The sequence below is a fragment of the Dendropsophus ebraccatus genome, chromosome 1, assembly GCF_027789765.1.
Source record: "Dendropsophus ebraccatus isolate aDenEbr1 chromosome 1, aDenEbr1.pat, whole genome shotgun sequence".
Lineage (NCBI taxonomy): Eukaryota > Metazoa > Chordata > Amphibia > Anura > Hylidae > Dendropsophus > Dendropsophus ebraccatus.
In genome coordinates, this window is record NC_091454.1 from 227214949 (window position 1) to 227238816 (window position 23868).

A 23868-nucleotide genomic window follows, 5' to 3' on the forward strand; every position below is an offset into this window, starting at 1 on the left:
CCTCCATTATTTTCTGTTTGTCTGGAGAAAGTCGCGATGAAATCACGAACCTTCCTGGTGGCAGTGGCTCTAAGGATAGGGCATATCCTCTCCTGATTATGTTTAGGACCCAATTGTCCCTGATCAACCTTTCCCAGGCTGGAAGGAAATAGGAGAGGCGGCCTCCGACCGGTAGACTGGCGTCAGAAGTCTTTCTTCCTAGGGGGAGAATTCCCCCTGGAAGTACCTCCTCGTCTGGAGTAACCGGACCCTCTTCCTCTTCCTCTGTATCGGTACTGTCTGTCCCTTGGAGGGGACCTGTCCCGATACCTTCGAAAGGAAGACTTCTTAGTAGTAGGCAAAGACTTGCCTTTACGATCTGAGAGTTCTTCCATTAAGGAGTCCAATTCTGGACCGAATAATTTGCCTGGAGAATACTGGATGTTGCATAAGTTAAATTTAGACGGGTTATCCGCCGACCAGGACGGAGCCATAAGGCTCTTCTAGCGGCAGTGGACAGCGCTATAGATCTGGCTGCTAATCTGGCCTGGTGAGTGGCTGAGTCCGCGACATATTGCATGGCTAGATTTACTTCCTTAAAGGAGTCAAGGATCTCATCACGGTTGACTCCTGAATCAATATCCTCTTGGATTTTCTGTAGCCATTTCCTGAGGGCTATTGAGACTTCATGATTAGCAATAGCAATTGCGCTTTGTCCAGCCGCAGTAGTGTAACTTCTTTTTAAAGTTGCCTCAATGCGGCGATCCATCGGATCTTTTAAGCTTGATCCGTCATCTCCTGGGACCAGTATGTTTCTTGACAACTTAGAGATGGCAACATCCACCTTAGGTGGTTCCATCCAGGAACAGGACTGTTCCTCATCAATGGGAAACAGGGCCCAGAATCTTTTACCTATGGCAGGGGCTTTGTCTGGTTTCTTCCATTCGGACTTTATTAGGTCCGAAATAAAGTCGTCCATCTTAAATGCTCTAGTCTCGCTAGAGGAAGCCTCAGACGGTTGTGTAACTGTCTGCACATATTTCACAAGTTTGGAAATCCTATCTGGATTAAAGAGAAATTTCTCTTTTTTCCTTTTTCTCAGCTTCAGAATCTGAAGAATATACTTCGTCCAGGATCCTGTAGCCCTCCTCAGTCAGTGAAGGGGAAGCGCCCTCCTCCCTCCTGGGTCTTTTCCTAAGGAAAAGAGGGTTATCAGTACTATGAAGAGGGAAACCGTACCTCTGCAGGAGCCACACTACCTTGATTGAGTGAGGGAATCCCTGAGGCCATCCACTGAGGACTTCACTAAATCACTGACCCAAATCACAACGTCCTGGATGGAGGGTTCCTCCTTATCCTGGATCCTAGGTCTGCAAGCTAGGCAAGTAGTAAACTCGCTGTCATCAGGCAAGGGAATATCTGGAAAATTAATTGTAGTTTAGTATATAAACTATACACTGAGTAGAGGAAATAAACATACACACCACAATGCCTGCAAGTCAGGTGGTGTCTTTTAGCAGATGATTTTCCCCCTGCAGGCTCCATACTGAATCTAAGGGAAATAAAAATATGCCCCAGAGAGACAGAAGCTGGCTCCCAAGAGAGACAGCAAGACTGTGGTGTCTCTGAGCTCCTTTTAAATGGTAAACGGCGCCAAACCAATGGTCCGCCCCCCCTCCTACCACCCTCCCCCCTCCCCCCTCCACCCGCGCGCACAGAAACCCGGTCAGTCCTGCCGTGGACCGGAGCATCTCTGCTCTACAGCCACCCACATACCTGGTTGATCCTGCCTGACAGAACGGAGCACGGCTCCCAGACAAAGACCGGTGCCGCCGAAAGCGGAAGTGATGAAATGCGCGTCACTTCCGGTCGTGCGGTCCGTGGAACGCACTTGCGTTCCACCGCCGAACTGACCGATGCCGCGCAGCAGGCTAAGGTAAGATTGGAGGGGGGTAAGGGTGAAGGGGGAGCGCGTCCTGCCTTGTCTCAGGACAAAAAATAACTCACGGGCGTTGAGGGCCGGCCTCCTCTTATACCTGAGGGAGGAGGGGCCAACTCAGTTATGTTATTAAAGTTATTTTACTATTAAATATTCTTTTGTCCTGCCAAGCCTCACAGGGGCAATAAACCCCAATTGTGCCGCTGTGGACGTAAGGGAATAAGGTGACCACATGAGGGGGATTATGCTGAAGGACTGGTAAACAGTGTATACCAGTGACTGGTGTACACTGTATACCAGTCACAGCTCTGATTTCTCGTCTTACAGTATGCTAGCCCCTCACACCAATGTATAGTATATAATCCCCCTCATGAGGGCTCCTCATTATACCCCCAGTATTATGGTAAACTGAGGGGCCCACAGGAGATGCTGGATTATGCTTAAGGTAATAAAGCTCCAGCCTGCTCCAGCTCCCCCAGTCTCTCCCAGTCACCCCTAAGCCCTCCCTGAGGTCTCCTCATCTGTGCTAGCCTATCAGGGCCCTCCCTGAGGTCTCCTCATCTGTGCTAGCCTATCAGGGCCCTCCCTGAGGTCTCCTCATCTGTGCTAGCCTATCAGGGCCCTCCCTGAGGTCTCCTCATCTGTGCTAGCCTATCGGGGCCCTGCATAAAATCTCCCCTCGTTCTCAAGTACCACAGAGGTCGTACAAAAGTGTAGCCAAGGACTGGAGAAGCTGTTTTTTCATGCGGACGTGCCTCCTTGTTTTCACTGGGTCCTATTGGCCAAGGGCTGAAGGTCGGCTCTTCCCAGTGACACATTAGGCAAAAGTACTACAGGACGTGCCGCTCCGCATACTGCTGCTGCTCTGGACAGTTCCTGACATGGACAGAGGTGGCAGCAGAGAGCACTGTGTCAGACTGGAGAGAATACACCACTTCCTGCAGGACATACAGCAGCTAATAAGTACTGGAATAGATGTAAATAACAAATCTATATAACTTTCTAACACAAGGTGACAAAAATAAAAAATAAACTTCTGAGCTGCTCTCTAAGAATGATATTGGAGCGCTAGGTGCTGAGCTGAGGGGAAGCATCTCCAGGGTTGTATTCTCTAATACGGTCTGTGCTGCGGGAAAGACAAAAGCTCAGGGAGCAGAGTGCGCGGCTTTTACACATCCTTAAAACTTTACTCATAGTAAAATGGTTGCAATGTTGCCAGTAACAGCAGGAACATAACAGTTTCCATGTATACAATGGGTTTTTAGTAAAATGCTGACATCTAGTGGCCATTATATGAAATGACTTTGTTTCTGTAACTCAGTAAGTGATGTTTAAAATAGATGTACACTACTGAACTCTAGTGGTCATTACATGAAATGGCTTTGATTCAGTAGCTGCTGTTTGAAATCGATTTAGAATACTGACCTCTAGTGGCATTACGTGTAATAACTGATTCAGTAATTGGTATACATAGAGTACTGACATCCAGTGGCTATTTGAGAGTTTACACTTATCTTGTGCTTTGTGTTATAGATATTACAGATGAGCACAAAGCATGCTCGAGTCTGATTGTTTAATGTATTAATACCAGTGGCTGGAGAAGGTGGATGCAGCCCTAGGGAATCCTGGAAGACATGGATACAGCCACATGCTATATCCATGTTCACAGCACAACTCGTCTCCAGGTCAGGTGCATACCTCCCGAACAGAACAAATTTGGAGGTGCATACCTCCCAACTTTTGCTGAGAGGAAAGAGGGACAGTCACGGCAATGTGCCACGCCCCTATAGCCACGCCCTCCCCATAACCACGCCCCCATATCCACGTCACCTATTACCATTATACTACTATACAAGATGCTGGGAAAGCTGGGTGACCTCCATTATACTGACTACCATACAAGATGCTGGGAAAGCTGGGTGACCGCCATTATACTGACTACCATACAAGATGCTGGGAAAGCTGGGTGACCGCCATTATACTGACTACTATACAAGATGCTGGGAAAGCTGGGTGACCTTCATTATACTACTATACAAGACGCTGGGAACGCTGGGTGACCTTCATTATACTTACTACTATACAAGATGGTAGGAAAGCTTGGTGACCTCATTATACAAGATGGTAGGAAAGCCGAGTGACCTTCATTATACTACTATACAAGATGCTGGGAAAGCTGGGTGAACTCCATTATACTGCCTACCATACAAGATGCTGAGAAAGCTGGGTGACCGCCATTATACTGACTACTATACAAGATGCTGGGAAAGCTGGGTGACCTCCATTATACTGACTATGAGATACTGGGAAAGCTGGGTAACCTCCATTATACTGACTATTAGATACTGGGAAAGCTGGGTAACCTCCATTATACTGACTATGAGATACTGGGAAAGCTGGGTAACCTCCATTATACTCACTTCAATAGATGATGCTGGAAATCTGGGTGATCTAACAGTCCGTGATAAGAGTTACTATACCTCCTGCGGGTGACATCAGGGGTGGGGCTTAACAGGGGGTGGGGCTTGCCGGCAGACACCGGGACCGGCCGTAAGTGTGCCCCCAGCCCTGGACCATTCCTCCCCCACCCTACACACCCATTACCTCCATCTGTAGTGTGGCCGGTGCTCCCTGGCCTCCAGCAGCTCTGCTCGGGGAGACACTTGTCGGCCAGATACCTGTGCAGCCTCAGTGCCTCCTCAGCTCCCCCACAGATAGAGCCTGCAGCAACAGCACGTGTACTGTGGGGACCGGGTCACACAGGAAGCAGCTACAGCCCGGGCACCGCAGCACACTGTCTCCTCCATCCACATCACACCAGCCCCCGCACTGCCACAGGGTACACAGGGCGACAGTTACAGCTCCTTCACTCTGCCGCTCCGCACCAGATCCCACAGAATCCGGCTGGGGAGAGGTGCACGGCAGCGGGACACATTGGGGCTGTACCGGGACATGGGGCTGTACCGGGACAGCGACCCCAAAATCGGGACCGTCCCGCCAGATCCGGGACAGTTGGGAGGTATGCAGGTGAGATTTGCAATTAATCTCCATCCACTTCACTGGAACCAAGTAGCAAAACCCTGCACCAAACCTGGAGACAAGAGCGGTGCTGTCTCTGGAAGAAAGTGGCCATGTTTTTCTAATGCTGGAGATCCCTTTGAAGGGGGCGCAGATTGTGGGTACAGAGTCGCTTTAAAGGCCAAAGATTACCCATGAAAGCAAATGGTGGAACATTAAAAAAAAAAAAAAATGTGTTAGAATGTCTCATGGCACATCCTATAGCTCTATTAGACAAGAATCTACAGGTTGTCTCTCCCATAGCACCAGAGAGATGGCAACAAGTGTATTAGAGGGGCACTCTAGCAAGAAAAAAAAAAAAAAAAAAAAAACCTCTTTCAAATCCACCGGGGTCAGAAAGTTATGTAGATTTGTAATTTACTTCTACTTAAAGTGACTCTGTATCCACCAAGTTGAAGACCAAGGCACACCAGTAAGTGTTCTCAAACAGATGGTACTAGCAGTGTGGTGGAGAGAGTCACTTTAAGAACTCCAGTACTTGTCATCTGCTGTATATCCAGCAGGAAGTGGTGTATTCTCTCCAGTCTGACACAGCTCTGTTGCCTCCTCTGTCCATAGTAGCAAATCCCTATAGAAAATCTCTTCTGCTCTGGACAGTTCCTGACATGGACAGAAGCAGCAGCAAAGAGCACTGCGTCAGATTGGAGAGAATACACCACTTCCTGCAGGACATGCAGCAGCTGAAAGTATGGGAAGACTAGATTTAAATAGAAGTAAATTACAAATCTATATAACTTTCTGAAACCAGTGAATATCAAAAGATTTTTTGCTGGAGTACCCCTTTAAGACATTATCCAACACAGCTACATGTTCCAATTCAAGAGACTAAGACAAGGATTTACCAAAAAGTGTTTATCTTTGCACAGATTCTTTAGCAGTAAGCCTTCTCAGAAGACATTTACCAACCACAGTAAGAGCAACAGCCACAACCACTGTAGAGACAGAGCCGATGGCCACCAGCACCCACAGCTGGAGAGGTTCCTGGCCTGCACCCATCCTGGAAGCTTGGGCGGTTCCGGCTCTGGCCTCCTGGTTAGGCTTCGCTCCAGTCACTAGAAGAGGACCCAGTGTGGCCAGGCCATGTTCCTCCACCTGAGAACCTGCCAGAGAGAAAGCAATATCTGAGATTAACTATTCAGTAGTCTTCAAACTGGTGTGTTACAGAAGTGGCCTTCACCATGATCTGACAACTCATGTACTATGGCTTTACAGGCATTAAAGACAACATCTTAAATCAGAAAACTGGCTTCTAGTGCTCATTACAATGCATTGTTACTCACCAACATCTCTCTTCCCTAATCCTCTCGGCCTCCCAAGGTATGAGCCCCATGCTGATCTGGGGCCCGTAGAAGCAGCACAGTTCCCGGTGGCACAGCACTGGCAGATCCCACTTGAGCCTTCTACAGGTATCCAACTAGAAGAGATTGAGGATCAATAGAGTGCCCCCAACAACTGACATAATTCCAGGGTGCTCTATACAGGTTCTTACCTGCTGGAGGCCTTGTTGTAGGAGCAGGCCTTGTTCACTGGGTCAGGGGTCTGGTCAATGGCAGCAGCTCTCAGAGAACAGGTGATATAGATCTAGGACACGATTACCAGCAGTGGTCACTTCCATGAGACTCATACCCACCTCCAAATTACAACTTTTGTTAAAGAAAGCCTTAAAGGGGACTAGGAAGACACTGGTCATGTCCAATTAGGCCCCGTTCCCACTGAGGAAAGGTAGCGGAATTCCACGACGGAATTGTCCGCCGCGGAATGCCGTTACCCGCTCATAATGGGAGTCTATGGGAGGCGCGCGCTCCTGCTCTGTACGCGCTGAAGAATGAACATGTTCATTCTTCAGCGCGGACAGGGCAGGAGCGCGCGCCTCCCATAGACTCCCATTATGAGCAGGAGGCTAACGGCATTCCGCGGCGGACAATTTCGTCGCGGAATTCCGCTACCTTTCCTCAGTGGGAACGGGGCCTAAAGGCAACCAGTGGGGTTTTAATATTGGGGGATTACAAGTAAATATGGTGTACCTAGGATGCATTTGAGCTGGTACGTGTTTGGACACTGATGCTCGACTGTTCTTACCAGAGAGACGGAACTGTCAGTGAACCTGAAGGCATCCACTATGAAGCGAAGGGTGTCTGCTTGAGGTCTTGGAGAAACAAAGACTGAAGAAGAATCTTCTTGCATCCCATCCATCAAGCACCTGGAGGACAAACTAGCTGTAGGCAATAGACTCCTTGAAGACTTGGACAGTCTTGATGGGAGTAACTCACCCATTGTTAGAGATGATCTCATAGCGAGGAGTGGAGGTCACATCTGGGGTAATAGTGGCCACACAACTGTCCACAAACAGGATCATCGGGGCATGGTTCTGAGTGTCCAGAGAGGCTTCTATGTAGAACATATCACCAAGCTGGAAGACTAGTGATTGACTGGGAGCGCTCCAGTCCGCTGGAGAAAAGATACTGGAGCATAAGTATAGGCCAAGAGACTCCAAACCACCGCCCTAGTACTAGAAAGCTTCTTACCAGTCATGAGACGCAAGGAGAAGGCCAGCCGCTCTTCTGAGGTCACTGTGGAGCTGAACGGGATCCATGTTGGCTTGATGGCCTTACTGCTCACATTACCATGTCTAGGCAAGAAAGGAAAATACTGAAGCCATACATTGTGTAGATATACAGGCCTCAAGCTAGCTCTAGAGATACCAGAACCGTCCATTATAGGAAGATGTCTAAACCCATCACTGTGCACCGACATTTTTGCAAGTCACAGTTAAGGTTGACAATAGAGACTGCTCTTTTCATGACCATCCAAGGAAATAGTCATGATGGACTAGTAATATATCACCTAAAGACTGCTGGGGCCATATTGATTGGCTTCCATTATACATACATATTGTGCAGATCTAAAGGTATGGAGCACGCCATGGTATAGGCTCACCGTGGGTAGTAACAATGGATGGGAACTACAGCAGAGTTAAACCTGGAGATGGGCACGTTTCTGGGAGAGCTGGGGGTGTAGCGCAGGTTAACACTGTAGATCAACCAGTCTGGAGTCATCTGGAAGAATGAAGATCACAATAAGGCTACACTACATATCACAAGTGTCTATTGGAATAGTAAGGGTTGTAGTTACTACATAGGGGGAAACAGGAGACCAAGAGAGGGCAGGAAACTATCATACAGGACAGGATCACAGCTAAACTACTGGAGAAGCTAACACGATTCTTGTAAGCCCAATTGATCATATAGACCAGTGGCAGGTAACCTTAGCTCCCCAACTGTTGCAAAAACTTTAGCCGTCCATACATTAAGGGAGTTGTAGTTTGGCAGCAGTTGGTGATCCAAGGTTCCCTGCCCCCTTCTATAGATCATAGCAAGGACATCAGAGCTAATAGACTTACAGATCTGTCATTGTGTGAGGAGGGGACTATAAGCAGCATAATAAAGCTGCAGCCATCACTGGTACATAAGAATGGCAGAGTTATCACATGCTACACGTGGACAGGGGGGATTCCATGATCATAGCATACAACCACAAGTCTTAAAGGATTCCTCCACTCACCTCTAAGCTGCTCCCACAGTCTTGGAGATCAGCTTCAAACATCACATTGGGGTCAGTAGTCTGAGCTCCAGGGGGGCAGGAACCCAGGGACAGGTCTGAGGGCCTCACCAGCTTACCATTACCATAGAAGTCTCTCTTCACCATCACCACCATCTTGTCCTCACCACACTGCACACTGATAGGGGAGGATGAGGGTTGTAGTGCAAGCTGTCGGGACTGATAGTCTGCTCCATGACTCCTGGAGCCCCATCCGTATACAGGCTGAAGACTTCTCGGAGACCCAACACCAGAGACTGAGTGAGACTGAGACCAAGGGTTTGCTCTAGGAGAGCCCAGTCTAGAGGCTGATTGTCCAAGTCCTCTAGAAGATCCCAATCCAGCCTGGTTACTCCTCCACCAAGTGTCATACTGGCGCCGGGGTCTAACCGAGGAGCTGCTAAAGCCTGGTCCATAGAGCAAAACCACTAAGAGCCAACTCCACCTGATCCACAGCCCCATCCTGACTGCAGGACAAGTCACATAAGGAGAAGGTGGAGGAGGCTGAGCTTTATACCCATCACACGGCCATCCTCCACCTGATGCCTTATTACACTCAGCTGGGCCTCCCCCCCACCACATCTGATGAGACAGCGATGAGGAATAAAAAAAAAATAGTTTGCTGTTTGGTGTGGGGATCTATTTATTTTATGCTGGAACAGGAATTTATTATAAAATATAGTTGTTAGGAGTTTTATTAGTGTTAATATTATTTTTTTTTGTTATTGTAGTGTTTTGTATTTTTAAATTTAAAGATCTACAGCAAAGAGGAAGAGTCATACTAGGAACTGCTATCATTTTCTCCTGTTAGGCCGTGTTCACATTGTGTTTTTGTCCTGCATTTAAAGGGAACCAATCACGTTAAAAGCGTCCCTAAGGGTGCCTTCACACACAGCCTATCCGCAGCTGATTTCTCGCTGTGAATTCACAGCGGATACTTGCCCATGCATTTGAATTGGTTTTCATCACGCTGTGAGTATGTGAAACTCAGCGCCCCGAAGCAAGAAGAAGCCTGGAGCAGGTCATGTATGCTCCGGGGCCGCAGGGGTTAACAGCACTGAGTTTCACCTATTCCCTGCAAGTATGTCAGCCCATTTAAATGCATGGGCAAGTATCCGCTGTGGATTTCGCTGCGAAATTCGTAGTGAGAAATCCGCTACTGATAAGCTGTGTACTGTATGAAGCAGAAAAACAGAAAGCGGAGACGCACAGATGCTGCTGTTACACAGACATGGTTTCCCATAACATTATTTATATATTATAATATTATATTATATGTTAATATTACAGCAAAATACAGATTTCCAAGATTGTTATGGTAACCGAGCAATTTTTTTATACACATATTCCACTTGAAATGTCCTATTGTGTTCAATGGGATATCCGCTCTATTGTTCAAACGCCGGAATGTTCTGCTGCGGATTCGCTTTCTGCCCAAAGAATTGACGTATCTTCTGGCTGATTCCACTAGAAAAATTATTGAGGGATTGAATTTCCGCTTTCTGCGCCAATTTTCCTCTATAATTCCTTGCCTATTACTCAATGTTAACATACCCTAAGGGCCCTATTCCATGGCCCGATCAACAATGTAAACGCGGGCCGGGATCCCATTGCACATAAGGCTATGTCACACAGCGCAAAACTACGGCCGTAGTTCTGCGGCAAGAACTACGGCCGTAGTTTTACGTAGTGTGAACATAGCCAAAAACTGTAAATAGGGGATACTGCGATGCCATTTTCCATGTTCCCTAAATATGTCATGGAAAGTTTGAAAAAAAGAGTTTCTGTATTGATCCATGAACAGCTGTTTTAATGTCTTTATTCCTCAGACTGTATATAATGGGATTTATGAGAGGAGTAAATACAGTATATAGCAGGGAGAGGATCTTACTGATGGTCGAGGATTGTCCTCTTTTTGGGAAAACATACACGCTAAAGAGAGTCCAGTAGAATATGGAGACCACAATAAGGTGGGAGCTACAGGTGGAGAAGGCTTTCTGTCTACCACTACTGGATGGGATCTTAAAGATGGCGTAAACAATGCTGACATACGATCTGATGATGATAACACTGGGGATGATAGCTACAGGAAAACTTAGTAGATACAACTCCAGTTGAACAATGAAGGGATCTGAACAAGAAATTGCCAGTAATGGAACAAGATCACAGTAAAAATGGTCAACAATATTTGGTCCACAGAAGTGTAATATCGAGAGTGATATGTTATCGGACAATATTATAGTAAGCCCGAAAAACCAACACATGCCGCCCAGTATCACACAATGAGTCTGTGTCATTATGGAATTATAACGGAGCGGATTACAGATGGCCACATATCTATCATAGGACATCACAGCCAGGAGGAGACACTCACATGTTTCAGATACGCAGAAGAAATAGAACTGAGTGATACAACCAGTAAAAGTGATGGCCGCCCCATTATTCAGCAGGATGTGGAGCAGGTTGGGGACAATATCTGTAGATAATAAGATGTCACTGATGGAGAGTTGTGAGATGAAGAAGTACATTGGGGTGTGGAGGATCTTACTGGTGGACACCAGGGTGATGATCAGGAGGTTCCCACATATTGTCCCCCAATAAACCACAAGGAATAGACAGAAGAGGGAAAGTCTTACATTTTGGCTGCCTTGAAATCCCAAGAGGAAAAACCAAGTGACGGAAGTCTGATTATTCTGCTGTGTATAGAACAAATTAGGGAAAAACAAGGAGACATCAAAGACGTCAAGTATCGATGTCACGTTAATCTCTAACAATAAGACAATGGTTTTACACGTACAAAGGAAAACCTCCACCTTCTAACCCTTCAACTCTTAGGGCCACATGTATCATCCGGCGAAAAGTGCCGATTTGCGTATTTTTTTATACGCAAATGGCCGATTTGCAAATAAAATATTCGCAAATCGGCACTTTCCGACGAGTACGCCAGGGGGCGGAAAGGGGGCGGAAAAGGGGCGGAAAGTGGGCGGAACAGAGGGCGCGGACTCAGAGTCCGCGCGATTTACTATCCGTTCCGCCAAAATGTACGTCGAAAACCTACTCCATTCCTCAGCTGGCGTAGGTTTTCGACGGTGCGCAACGGCGCGCACGGGATTTATGTAGAGGCAGTCCGCCTCTACATAAATCTCCGTAGCGCCGGAGCTGCGGGGGCATTTTTACGTCCGGCGTAAAAAACGCCGGACTTAATAAATGCCTCCCTAAGTGAAGTCTGAGATTTTATTTTTAATTATTATGGAGTAACACTGAGTAATCTTGAGGTAGAAGGTCATGTTCCTTTTGGAGGTCATCTGAAAAAGGATGAATGGTCAAGACAGCTGGACTCATTCAGTCTGACAAAATCGAGTGCTTATAACCATGAACATGCCGGTATAGCAAATATATCATAGACTATACACTGTGGCATCCTCTCAAGAGGGGACTCTGATATATAACCCATATACTGTATAGGACTTACAAGTGTGGGCAACCATGTTTTTGAGTCCTCCAATCAGCAATTGATCAAACATAGTCACAAATAGACCACTTTTGGCCATTGAAAGTTATGAATTAATGGCCAACATACAGTATGGCATACCGTTTTCAGATATGAACCTCCATCAGCCGACATGCCAAACGCCCCTTTTCCCATTATATGAATATAAGTGTGTTTGTACTCTACTATGTAGATAAGAAACTTTTATTCTACTCAACAATTTCTATATTTGCTTCTGATTTTGTCTTTAAATTAAAAAAAAAGAAAGAATGGGGAACTGACGAAGAACAATCCTGGAGGAGGAGGTTCTCCTCTTCTGTGGGGACATCATACAGGTATAGGTAACGAAACCTTTTCTGATCCTTCAGCAGGTTTCTCAGTATCAGATTGCTGTGCACACAGTCACCCTGAGGTTCCCATTCTAATACTCACATCAGGGATTTCTTTGCTATTTATATTCATTTCTTTGTATTTTTTTGGATCTCAGTCGTGTTATGTACAAGACCCCAGAACCAAATTGTTGCGGTTATAGTTGGTATCTCGGTCATTGTGCTCGGTTGTCAGACATGTGAATGGGAGTGATAATATGAGGAGGTCCAGATATTTATATGCTTATGTACAGGCAGGGTGCCAGGCAGCAGAAGTCTGGAGGGGTTTGTCTCTTGAGTCTCCTTTGTTTAGTTCCTTCGAGATTTAGAAATGTAAAATTATAATTACCGACATTAGTATTAATATCTAAATCAAGTTAAAGAAAAAAAAAATGTAAAGCATTGGTTACAAGGGTCAAAGAACCAAGTATGGAGAGTCATGTAAGCGTATTAGACTCCTAATAACATGTAACCCACATGTATGGGGCGGCTGCGGCGGCTTTAAAGTGTTCCTGTATTTACAAAAAGCTTTTGACATGTTATAGAGACATCTTATAGATAAGTCAAAAAGACATTATAGAGACATGTCATAGAGACATCATAGAGGCATGTCTTAGAGACATCATAGAGGCATATCATAGAGACATCATAGAGACATGTCATAGAGACATCATAGAGGCATGTCTTAGAGACATCATAGAGGCATGTCTTAGAGACATCATAGAGACATGTCATAGAGACATCATAGAGGCATGTCTTAGAGACATCATAGAGGCATGTCATATAGACATCATAGCGGCATGTCATATAGACATCATAGAGACATGTCATAGAGACATCATAGAGGCATGTCATAGAGACATCATAGAGACATGTCATAGAGACATCATAGAGACATCATAGAGACATGTCATAGAGACATCATAGAGACATGTCATAGAGACATCATAGAGACATCATAGAGACATGTCATAGAGACATCATAGAGACATGTCATAGAGACATCATAGAGACATGTCATAGATGCAGCGCATCCTCTCCCGGTTGGTTCTCCCGCTAGGTACGGATTTGAACACTCAGACCCGGATCTATGAAAACTTTTGACATATCTCTATGACACGTCAAAATTTTTTTGTAACAACAGTAACATTTTAAGTACGGGTGCCTCATGTGTGCTAGTCTATGAAGAGAGTTGCATTGTTTCTTACAGTAGATGATGAGTACTGGCTGCCATCAGCAGCCAACACTGTTAAGGCTACATCCGTGGTCTGTCCTATCTATTGAGGCACCAGTAGGGGCCGTATCCCAAATATACAAAACTTATTTGGCTCCATCTTAATTTATTTTGCTCCTTCAACCATTTCCGTGTGAATGCACAGTAAATCACGCAAGATAACCTGCCTTACACCAACAAATTGCTGATGGTAGTAGCTTCAGAAGGTTGTTCTATCACTATTAGGCCATGTTCACACAACGTATGTTTTACAAAAGTCACAGCCGTTGTTGCAACTTGCAACAACGGCCATGATTAATGCAAAAGATACGTTGTATTTAATGAATGGAATCCCGGTATAGTATACACTCCGTCCAGTATTCCAACAGGCTGTAATAAAAACTGACATGTCAAATTTGTGCAGCCTTTATTCATTGAATAGCGGCCACAGAGACATGTCTGTTCACACAATGGAGCGTGCGGCCATTGTGTTCAGCAGTGAATTGGGATGCGGGCGCACACTGATGCACCCGCATCCCTATTCAGCACAATTGAAGCTCATAGAGCCGGTAATGCAGTACCAGACAGGATATACTTCACTGACAGCGGCTGTTCTGTGACACGGCCGGGATACAGAGTGGCCGATGCCATACGCTGTGTGAACCTGCGGCTAGAGGACATCATCCTCCATGTTATATACTCCCGGACAAAACAATTCTCTAGCCTTATACCACTCAAGAAACCACGAGAGCCATTAAAACCTCACACAATAAGTGGCCTTTGTTGAACCATTGTGCGACATCCAGCTATTCCGGTGATATTGTAAAATCTCCCAGAACAGTCATTGCCAGTCACCATGCGTGTCCGTACAAATGGGATATGACTGCTACAATACCTTGTCACATGTGCCAGTGACTAAAAACCTCCACGACCATAGTAATAAGAAGGAAAATGGCTTATTTGAGAAACATAGTCCTGGGGATTGGTGCTTGGATAATCCTGTGTTTGGGGGATGGGTTGCATGGGGCACTGTATGGATGTATTGACCAGCTGCGGATAATATATACCTAAGCTGCAAATGGTTTAACCCTTAGGGGACGGTTTTGGTGTTTATGACAGTCAAAGTTTTCACATATGACATTTGTGTCACTATAAATATTAATAACTTTGGAATGCTTTTACTGATCCAATGATGTGAGGCAGGGGATGATTTCATTTATGCCTCAATCATTGCACTGGGATCCTGGGTTTAAATCCCAACAAGGGCAACTTGTAATAAGAGTTTTTATGTTCTACCCATGTTTGTGTGGGTCCATTTCATACACCTCCCCGGGCTCTGGCTCACATGGTAGACCGTATGATGTTCCTCAATGCAGTTGAGTTACACCGAGTTGGCACAAGGCAGAGCAGTCGATGTTACAGTCCATGATTGTGTTGGATCTGTCAGAGGGTGTTACGTACGAGTGGCTGAAGTGGGTACAAAGTTTTTGCGCCATTTTTAGGAGAACCCTAAGAATGAGAAAGAGCCAAAGAACCTATGCAAAGGAGTTTTATTTATTTACATTGTTTATTAGTTGTATGTAGTGTGTTGTATATAGTAGTGTATATAACAGGTTTTATAGTTCGTATAGTATAGATTGGTGTCTAGTGACAATTTGTATTATCCTGATTTGCTGAGATGGGGCTGTGTAATGGTAACTTCACCTGTTGTTGTTTACAGGGACATTGTGGTGGGGGGGTCCAGGTTCTTCCAGGCAATGAGGTGGTGGGATTCTATGTGCTGACACATAGATGTAGTACCTGGGTTTGAACCCAAACCTGACCCACTTTATGCTCACAGATGCTACAGATGGCTGCATGGTCTTTGCACGGAAAAACTGTCAGACCGCTGGTCAGAACGTAGAATAGAGGAGTTTACCAGAGGTGCCCCAACCCAGTGGACTCCCACCGGGTCAGCTGTTAGGTTGGTCTGGTAGCTTAGTGGGTCTAGGGTCACTCAGGCGCTTGTTACGGTAGAGTCCAGTGGTTCAGTAAAATAGAACAGCTTTCTATACTGGGAGTAACTGTAGTGCAATACAAAAGAATACAGATGGCAACAATACAGTCCAGTTAAATACACTAGTTACAATCCTGTAATATCTCAGGTGCTTGTAGTTGAGGTAGAGATCAGGTGCTTGTAGTAATAAGGTGCTTTGCTGTAGAGAGATTAGAAGAGAGGCGTTGCCATAGGGGCCCTGCCTAATGTAGAAATGTACCCTGACAGAACAGTAGAGGTGTGTAGAAAAAGAGATAGAGAATACTCATACTTACAGATGACTTTTCAAGTCTTGACAGCCTTATGCCCCCTGGTTGCGAGCTAACCATCCTAGGTGGGTAAAATAAGCCCCAGGCCTTGTTATCTGGGTTGAGCAGACCCCTGAGTTTTCCCAGTTGTCCTGCACTGCGCAGTGGAATACATAGACTTTTCCTAGTACCTTTGTTTCACTGGGGTTAGTGTCTATTACCTGTAAAGCTAACTGCCCTGCACAGTTTAGAGAGGTTCGTAGCATGGGCAAGATGATCCCTGTAAGGCTTTTTTCCCCCTGTGAAGGCTTTGCACTGCATAGTGGTTCTAGTGCTTATAAAATAAATGACTGGTCTAGTTGCTTCCCTGTTAGACTAGCTGTGTCCTCCTCCAATTCTCTAGCCAGTCCTAAACTCAGGTATCTTTTCTAACTTTGGCTGTGATTGGTGGGCTGTGTGTGTGTGTGTGTGTGTGTGTGTGTGTGTGTGTGTAGGAAAAAGAGCAAAGGAGATAGAGATCAGAAAAATAACACGTGAACATTACAGCTAACCCCTGGAAGACGAAAGACTTCAGCTGTGCAGAAGACAGGTTACAGAGAAACACAGTAGTGACACCTAGTTGGAAACACACTAAGTAAAGAGGACACCTTATCCCACTTGTGTGATTGCGAGAAGGCCCGTATGGGCGCACATTGTACATTGTACCTCATTAGGAGCATGCCCGGGCCTTGTAGGGAGGTCATACAGACACCTCATCAGGAGCGTGCCCGGGCCTCGTTGGGAGGTCATACAGCCACCTCATCAGGAGAATGCCCGGGCCGTGTAGGGAAGTCATACAGACACCTCATCAGGAGCATGCCCGGGCCGTGTAGGGAAGTCATACAGACACCTCATCAGGAGCATGCCCGGGCCGTGTAGGGAAGTCATACAGACACCTCATCAGGAGCATGCCCGGGCCTTGTAGGGAGGTCATACAGCCACCTCATCAGGAGCATGCCCGGGCCTTGTAGGGAGGTCATACAGACACCTCATCAGGAGCATGCCCGGGCCTTGTAGGGAGGTCATACAGACACCTCATCAGGAGCATGCCCGGGCCTTGTAGGGAGGTCATACAGGCATGTGGAGGTCACATACAATACTTAGCCTCATTTTGACTTATTTTAAGGACATTACAGCAAAGTTGGATTTTGGAATTAGTTTTTCCATGTAATTTTGTGTGTGAGGCCGAATCCAGGCCGCCATTGGTTGATTATGTTGTCAGCACATTCAGCTTTGTACAGAACAAAGTATCAATGAGAATATTTCATTCATTCAGATCTAGGACGTGTTATCTGAGTGTTTCCTTAATTTTTTGAGCAGTGTATATACTCTGTGTTTCTTATAATGTAATAGCTTAGTTTATTCATTTTCTTAAATAGAATAATGAGATTTGAGATAATGAGATTTGTGTTTTTCCTCTTCCAGATAATAAAAATTTTGTTTATTCCTTTAATGAATTTCTGAGAAATTTCTACAATGAGTAAATGAATTCTTCAAGGAATTCTCCCTGCACAAAACATTATAAATGCTGAGCTTGCTGCTGGGAACGTCTTTTGTGAGCACACGGACCCCGCAGGCTGCTATCTGTCGCTAACTCTACCTGGTACATGTCTCCGATTACCGTCCTTTAGGAAAGAACAAAGGGAGTGATTCCTGACACGTTTCTTATATAACAATGGTGTGCACCCAGTGTTTGCAAGTAACATTAGGGCCGTGGCTATGTAGACATACTATCCTACAGATCAGAGGATTGTGCTTCTATTGAATGATATTGCAGGTGAATCTCATTAGATGTCAACAGTCGGTTCAGATGCCCGACATTGTCCCTGTGATCACGTTTATGGGATGGCCATGTTTGTTGAACTTGGAATGGATCCTTTTTATAATAAAGTATACAGGGGCCCCAGAGGCAGTGTGGATGGAAGATTGGCCTGTAATATCTCTCAACAAAAGCACAATCTGCTGCTAAAATTATTGCAGAGAAAGTGACAAAAAGGACATTACAAATTCAGAACCCATTACATGAATAAGGTAAATGGCAGACTGTTACATGGGGATAGAGAAACCTGCCCGCGAGGGCTTACATAGAGAGAGAGGAGCACACGAGGTAGAGAAGAAGAAAACGGCACTCTGGCTGTGATTTCAGAAGTTTTAGGGAGAGTGGATATATGGATGCATTCAACAGTAGGACATCGGTGGTGCTCTATATATAAATATAGTGGTAATCGGTTTAATCCAGAAGAGGGTAAAGAAATATGGCACTCACCGGCTGTTGTCTTCATAAATCTTTAATTCATCCGAAAATAAGGAGACAGACAGGTAACAAACAGTGAGAGGACGCCATCAGCGCTAACAGCGACAGCTGTTTCCTGCCCTTCGGCACTTCGTCTTGGCTGCGTGATGACGTTATGCAAACAATACGTACTGATATAGCCCGTCCTACATGCCGCAGTGACGTAAGTAGTTGTGATTAAAACAGTTACAATTTAAAAACATCTACAAAAAGGAATGAAGTTCATTTCTATCATTTAGACCTATCGGTCCCGTCGCTCCAAAATGAGCAATTAAGTAAGCTTCTCGTCTAAGCAGTATTTTATGCCTGTCCCCGCCTCCCTCTGGTGGATAGACTCGCTCTAACCCTGCAAATTTCAATACTTTTCTATCACCTCCATGGACTGTTTTAACATGGTCTATAAGTCTAGCTGCACCTTTACCGGTGGAGATAGAATACCAATGTTCACGTATCCTCTGCTGGAGTTTCCGCTTTGTTTTCCCTATATAAAAACGCTGGCAAGGACATATAATAGTATAAACTACGTATGAACTCTGGCATGTAATTAATTGTTTAACCTTCCAGTTTTTTCCACCCAGAGATAGTGTTTTTACTCCTAGGTTGGAATTACACATACAGCACTGAAAACATATTTTATTTCCAACAGGTACGCTCTTTTCTAGCCAAGTTTTACCTGTGTGATTATGTATACTGCTATTCACACTATCCGCTATAGTACGATTTTTTCTGTATGTAAGGAGTGGTCTTAGATTTGCAATTTCTTTCAAGGTAGGATCGCTCTCTAGGATGTACCAATTTTTATGAATTGTGTTTCTAATGGTATCATTCAGAGGCGTATTCCTAAATGAAAAGCAAAACCTTTTTTCTTTTTTATTTTTAGCAAATTTTTTTGGGGGTGCATTGACTAAAGTAGTTCTATTAATTTTATCTGCTTTTCTTACAGCTGTTTCAAGAACTTTTTCAGGATACCCTCGGAGACGCAGTCTATCCAGAAGATCTCCGGCTTGTTTCTGGTAGGTGTTTTCATCACTATTTATGCGTTTAAGTCTTAGTAGTTGACCATATGGGATGGCATTTTTTACAGATTGCGGGTGCGAACTATTATAATGGAGTAGGACGTTTCTGGATGTTGGCTTTCTATAGCCTTCTGTACAGATTTTTCCGTCTATAATTTTTACACTAACATCAAGAAAATCTAATTGTTGTCCTCCGAAATGTCCAGTGAATAACATATTCATATTATTCACACTATTTAAATAGTTAATAAATGAAGTAAATTCATGACTTGAGCCCTCCCATACAATACAGATGTCATCCATAAACCGTGCAAAATATTTTATATTGTGTATAAATGGATTTTCAGCTGAAAAAATAAATCTTTTTTCAAAAATGGCTAAAAATAAATTTGCATAAGAACATGCAACCGGAGTACCCATTGCGGTACCGGTGCGTTGTTTATACCATATACCGTCATATCTGAAATTGTTATTTGATAAGATAAACCACAACGAATCACTTATAAATTTTCTGAATTTTTCTGTTTTATCAGAACTTCGGAGGAATTCGTCGATCGCCTGTACACCCGCATCATGTGGGATGCGGGTGTACAGGCTTTCGACGTCAAGCGATACCAGATTGTATTGTTCCTGCCAATTTATATATTGTAGTGATTGTAAAAATTCATTAGTGTCCTTTAAATAAGACGGAATATGTGGTAATAATGGGCGTATTAACCAGTCTACATATTTAGAGAGTGCCTCTGTCACTGAACCGATCCCGGCCACAATAGGTCGGCCTGGGGGATCGGTCAGTGACTTGTGCACTTTGGGGAGGTAATACCATTTTGGTTTTTTGGGGGATAATGGTAGTAATTTGTTTGCCGTTTGCTCAGAAAGGAGACCCTCTTCCACAGACACTCGTAACAGGCTTCTTAATTTATCCATAGTTTTAAGTGTGGGATCCGAAGCAAGTCTGGTGTAAACTTCGGGAGTATTTAATTGTCTAAGGGCTTCTTTATTATATTGGGTGCTAGACAGCACAACTGTACTGCCCCCCTTGTCTGCCCTTTTTACAATTAAATCCGGGCGATTTTTTAGCCAAGCTAATGCTCTTTTTTCTTTATCGGTGAGGTTATTTTTAGCTTTAGGATATATGAGGGCTTTAATCTCGTTCATAACTGTTGTAGTAAAGATATCTATTGCTCCCCCGGGTTCTACTGGTGGACTAAAGGTAGAGCGGTTACCTCCACTAAAGTGGGACTCTTCTATTTCTACCACCTTAGGGGGACTGTCTCCTCTAGACTCTATCTCTAACTCCTCCAGATCTCTAAAGCATTCTTTTTCTTGTTCTGTAGTGGTCTCTATGGCGCTAAACCCCAAGGGGCCAATACAAGTAGGTATCTCTCCTTCTTTTTTACTTTTTCTCTCCTTATTAGTGCAACCTGTAGAAAAAAACTTATGCAAGTTAACTTTACGCATACCCTTATACAAGTCTATCTCAAATGAGGCCAAATCAAAGTCCTCTGCAATGCCAAAATTTAATCCTTTTGATAACACGTTTATACAGTCGTTGTCCAAGGGTATTCCAGATAAATTCATAACGTTGGTAGATGTTATTGACGTCTCCACGTCACAAATTTTCTTTTCTTGCTTTTCTTCCCCGTATGGTCTTTTCTTTCGTCGTCCTCTTCTGGTGTGTCTTCTAAAGGGATATCTTTACTAGTACTGGCTGATGTGTTTGTTATTTTTGTAAGTTCTTTCTTTTTATGTTGTTGTTGTTCTATGTCTAGGTCATTGGAGCTGGAGTCAGACTCACTTGTTCCCATGTCTGAATATGGTGATGTGGACTTCTTTTTATTATTTTTTGTTGGGAAGCGTTTTTTGTTGGTTTTTTGAGACCAAGAAAAAATCTGCTGAGTTTCATAGTCATTCTTGTCTCGCAAATATTTTTCACGTTTTTTCTCTTTAGTTTCTTTTTGGAGGGCGGCTAGACGCTTCTCCAATTTTTTCAGGAATGCCTTCAGCTGCTCTCCAGTCATCCTTGACTTAAGTTCTGTTTTAATCTTTGCGAGTTCAAGAGTAATACTTTCATGCTCTTTTTTATTTCTCTCTATTACAATTTTTAATAGGCGGGTAGAATGATCTAAAAACGCTTGATCCCATTCGGCTTGGAACTCTTTATCATTTTGAAAAATCGCAGGCGCTTTATAGTTCCTCAGACCTCTTGGAACTCTATCGTTTTCTGCGTAAGATTGCAGCGATTTGATTGTCCAAAAAAGCCGCATCTCGCGTTCAGCCAGGGATATTACTTTGTATTCAAGCGTTTTAGTACTTAAAATCTGAACTTCATCCTTTTCGTTGCATAACGCAAAAAAAGCGCTGGCGTCCTCTCTGCCTGTCTGAATAATCGCATCTAAATCCATAGTTTCAATCCCATTAACAATGTCCATTGTTTTATCTGATTCACTCTCCATGTGCTCTGTATTCTGAGACATATTAGGGTTCATTTCATGCACACGAGGTAGAGAAGAAGAAAACGGCACTCTGGCTGTGATTTCAGAAGTTTTAGGGAGAGTGGATATATGGATGCATTCAACAGTAGGACATCGGTGGTGCTCTATATATAAATATAGTGGTAATCGGTTTAATCCAGAAGAGGGTAAAGAAATATGGCACTCACCGGCTGTTGTCTTCATAAATCTTTAATTCATCCGAAAATAAGGAGACAGACAGGTAACAAACAGTGAGAGGACGCCATCAGCGCTAACAGCGACAGCTGTTTCCTGCCCTTCGGCACTTCGTCTTGGCTGCGTGATGACGTTATGCAAACAATACGTACTGATATAGCCCGTCCTACATGCCGCAGTGACGTAAGTAGTTGTGATTAAAACAGTTACAATTTAAAAACATCTACAAAAAGGAATGAAGTTCATTTCTATCATTTAGACCTATCGGTCCCGTCGCTCCAAAATGAGCAATTAAGTAAGCTTCTCGTCTAAGCAGACGAGAAGCTTACTTAATTGCTCATTTTGGAGCGACGGGACCGATAGGTCTAAATGATAGAAATGAACTTCATTCCTTTTTGTAGATGTTTTTAAATTGTAACTGTTTTAATCACAACTACTTACGTCACTGCGGCATGTAGGACGGGCTATATCAGTACGTATTGTTTGCATAACGTCATCACGCAGCCAAGACGAAGTGCCGAAGGGCAGGAAACAGCTGTCGCTGTTAGCGCTGATGGCGTCCTCTCACTGTTTGTTACCTGTCTGTCTCCTTATTTTCGGATGAATTAAAGATTTATGAAGACAACAGCCGGTGAGTGCCATATTTCTTTACCCTCTTCTGGATTAAACCGATTACCACTATATTTATATATAGAGCACCACCGATGTCCTACTGTTGAATGCATCCATATATCCACTCTCCCTAAAACTTCTGAAATCACAGCCAGAGTGCCGTTTTCTTCTTCTCTACCTCGTGTGCATGAAATGAACCCTAATATGTCTCAGAATACAGAGCACATGGAGAGTGAATCAGATAAAACAATGGACATTGTTAATGGGATTGAAACTATGGATTTAGATGCGATTATTCAGACAGGCAGAGAGGACGCCAGCGCTTTTTTTGCGTTATGCAACGAAAAGGATGAAGTTCAGATTTTAAGTACTAAAACGCTTGAATACAAAGTAATATCCCTGGCTGAACGCGAGATGCGGCTTTTTTGGACAATCAAATCGCTGCAATCTTACGCAGAAAACGATAGAGTTCCAAGAGGTCTGAGGAACTATAAAGCGCCTGCGATTTTTCAAAATGATAAAGAGTTCCAAGCCGAATGGGATCAAGCGTTTTTAGATCATTCTACCCGCCTATTAAAAATTGTAATAGAGAGAAATAAAAAAGAGCATGAAAGTATTACTCTTGAACTCGCAAAGATTAAAACAGAACTTAAGTCAAGGATGACTGGAGAGCAGCTGAAGGCATTCCTGAAAAAATTGGAGAAGCGTCTAGCCGCCCTCCAAAAAGAAACTAAAGAGAAAAAACGTGAAAAATATTTGCGAGACAAGAATGACTATGAAACTCAGCAGATTTTTTCTTGGTCTCAAAAAACCAACAAAAAACGCTTCCCAACAAAAAATAATAAAAAGAAGTCCACATCACCATATTCAGACATGGGAACAAGTGAGTCTGACTCCAGCTCCAATGACCTAGACATAGAACAACAACAACATAAAAAGAAAGAACTTACAAAAATAACAAACACATCAGCCAGTACTAGTAAAGATATCCCTTTAGAAGACACACCAGAAGAGGACGACGAAAGAAAAGACCATACGGGGAAGAAAAGCAAGAAAAGAAAATTTGTGACGTGGAGACGTCAATAACATCTACCAACGTTATGAATTTATCTGGAATACCCTTGGACAACGACTGTATAAACGTGTTATCAAAAGGATTAAATTTTGGCATTGCAGAGGACTTTGATTTGGCCTCATTTGAGATAGACTTGTATAAGGGTATGCGTAAAGTTAACTTGCATAAGTTTTTTTCTACAGGTTGCACTAATAAGGAGAGAAAAAGTAAAAAAGAA

At 44.1% G+C, this 23868-nt stretch overlaps 2 protein-coding genes across 2 annotated transcripts; both read right to left on the reverse strand.

Annotated features, from left to right (window-relative positions):
• Positions 1–1046: 1046 nt before the first annotated feature.
• Positions 1047–8797, reverse strand: LOC138785902 (zona pellucida sperm-binding protein 3-like). Its single transcript, XM_069962370.1, has 10 exons — positions 8558–8797; positions 7934–8052; positions 7522–7625; positions 7267–7444; positions 7076–7196; positions 6486–6577; positions 6277–6410; positions 5899–6096; positions 1239–1398; positions 1047–1173 (listed from the first exon to the last, which is right to left on the reverse strand). The coding sequence occupies exons 1-10, from the start codon at positions 8708–8710 to the stop codon at positions 1047–1049; spliced, it is 1386 nt and encodes a 461-aa protein (XP_069818471.1). The 5' UTR covers positions 8711–8797.
• A 1553-nt stretch (positions 8798–10350) lies between these two features.
• On the reverse strand, positions 10351–20876 carry LOC138785910 (olfactory receptor 11H4-like). The gene is made up of 2 exons (XM_069962381.1): positions 20051–20876; positions 10351–11360 (listed from the first exon to the last, which is right to left on the reverse strand). The coding sequence occupies exons 1-2, from the start codon at positions 20874–20876 to the stop codon at positions 10351–10353; spliced, it is 1836 nt and encodes a 611-aa protein (XP_069818482.1).
• Positions 20877–23868: the final 2992 nt, after the last annotated feature.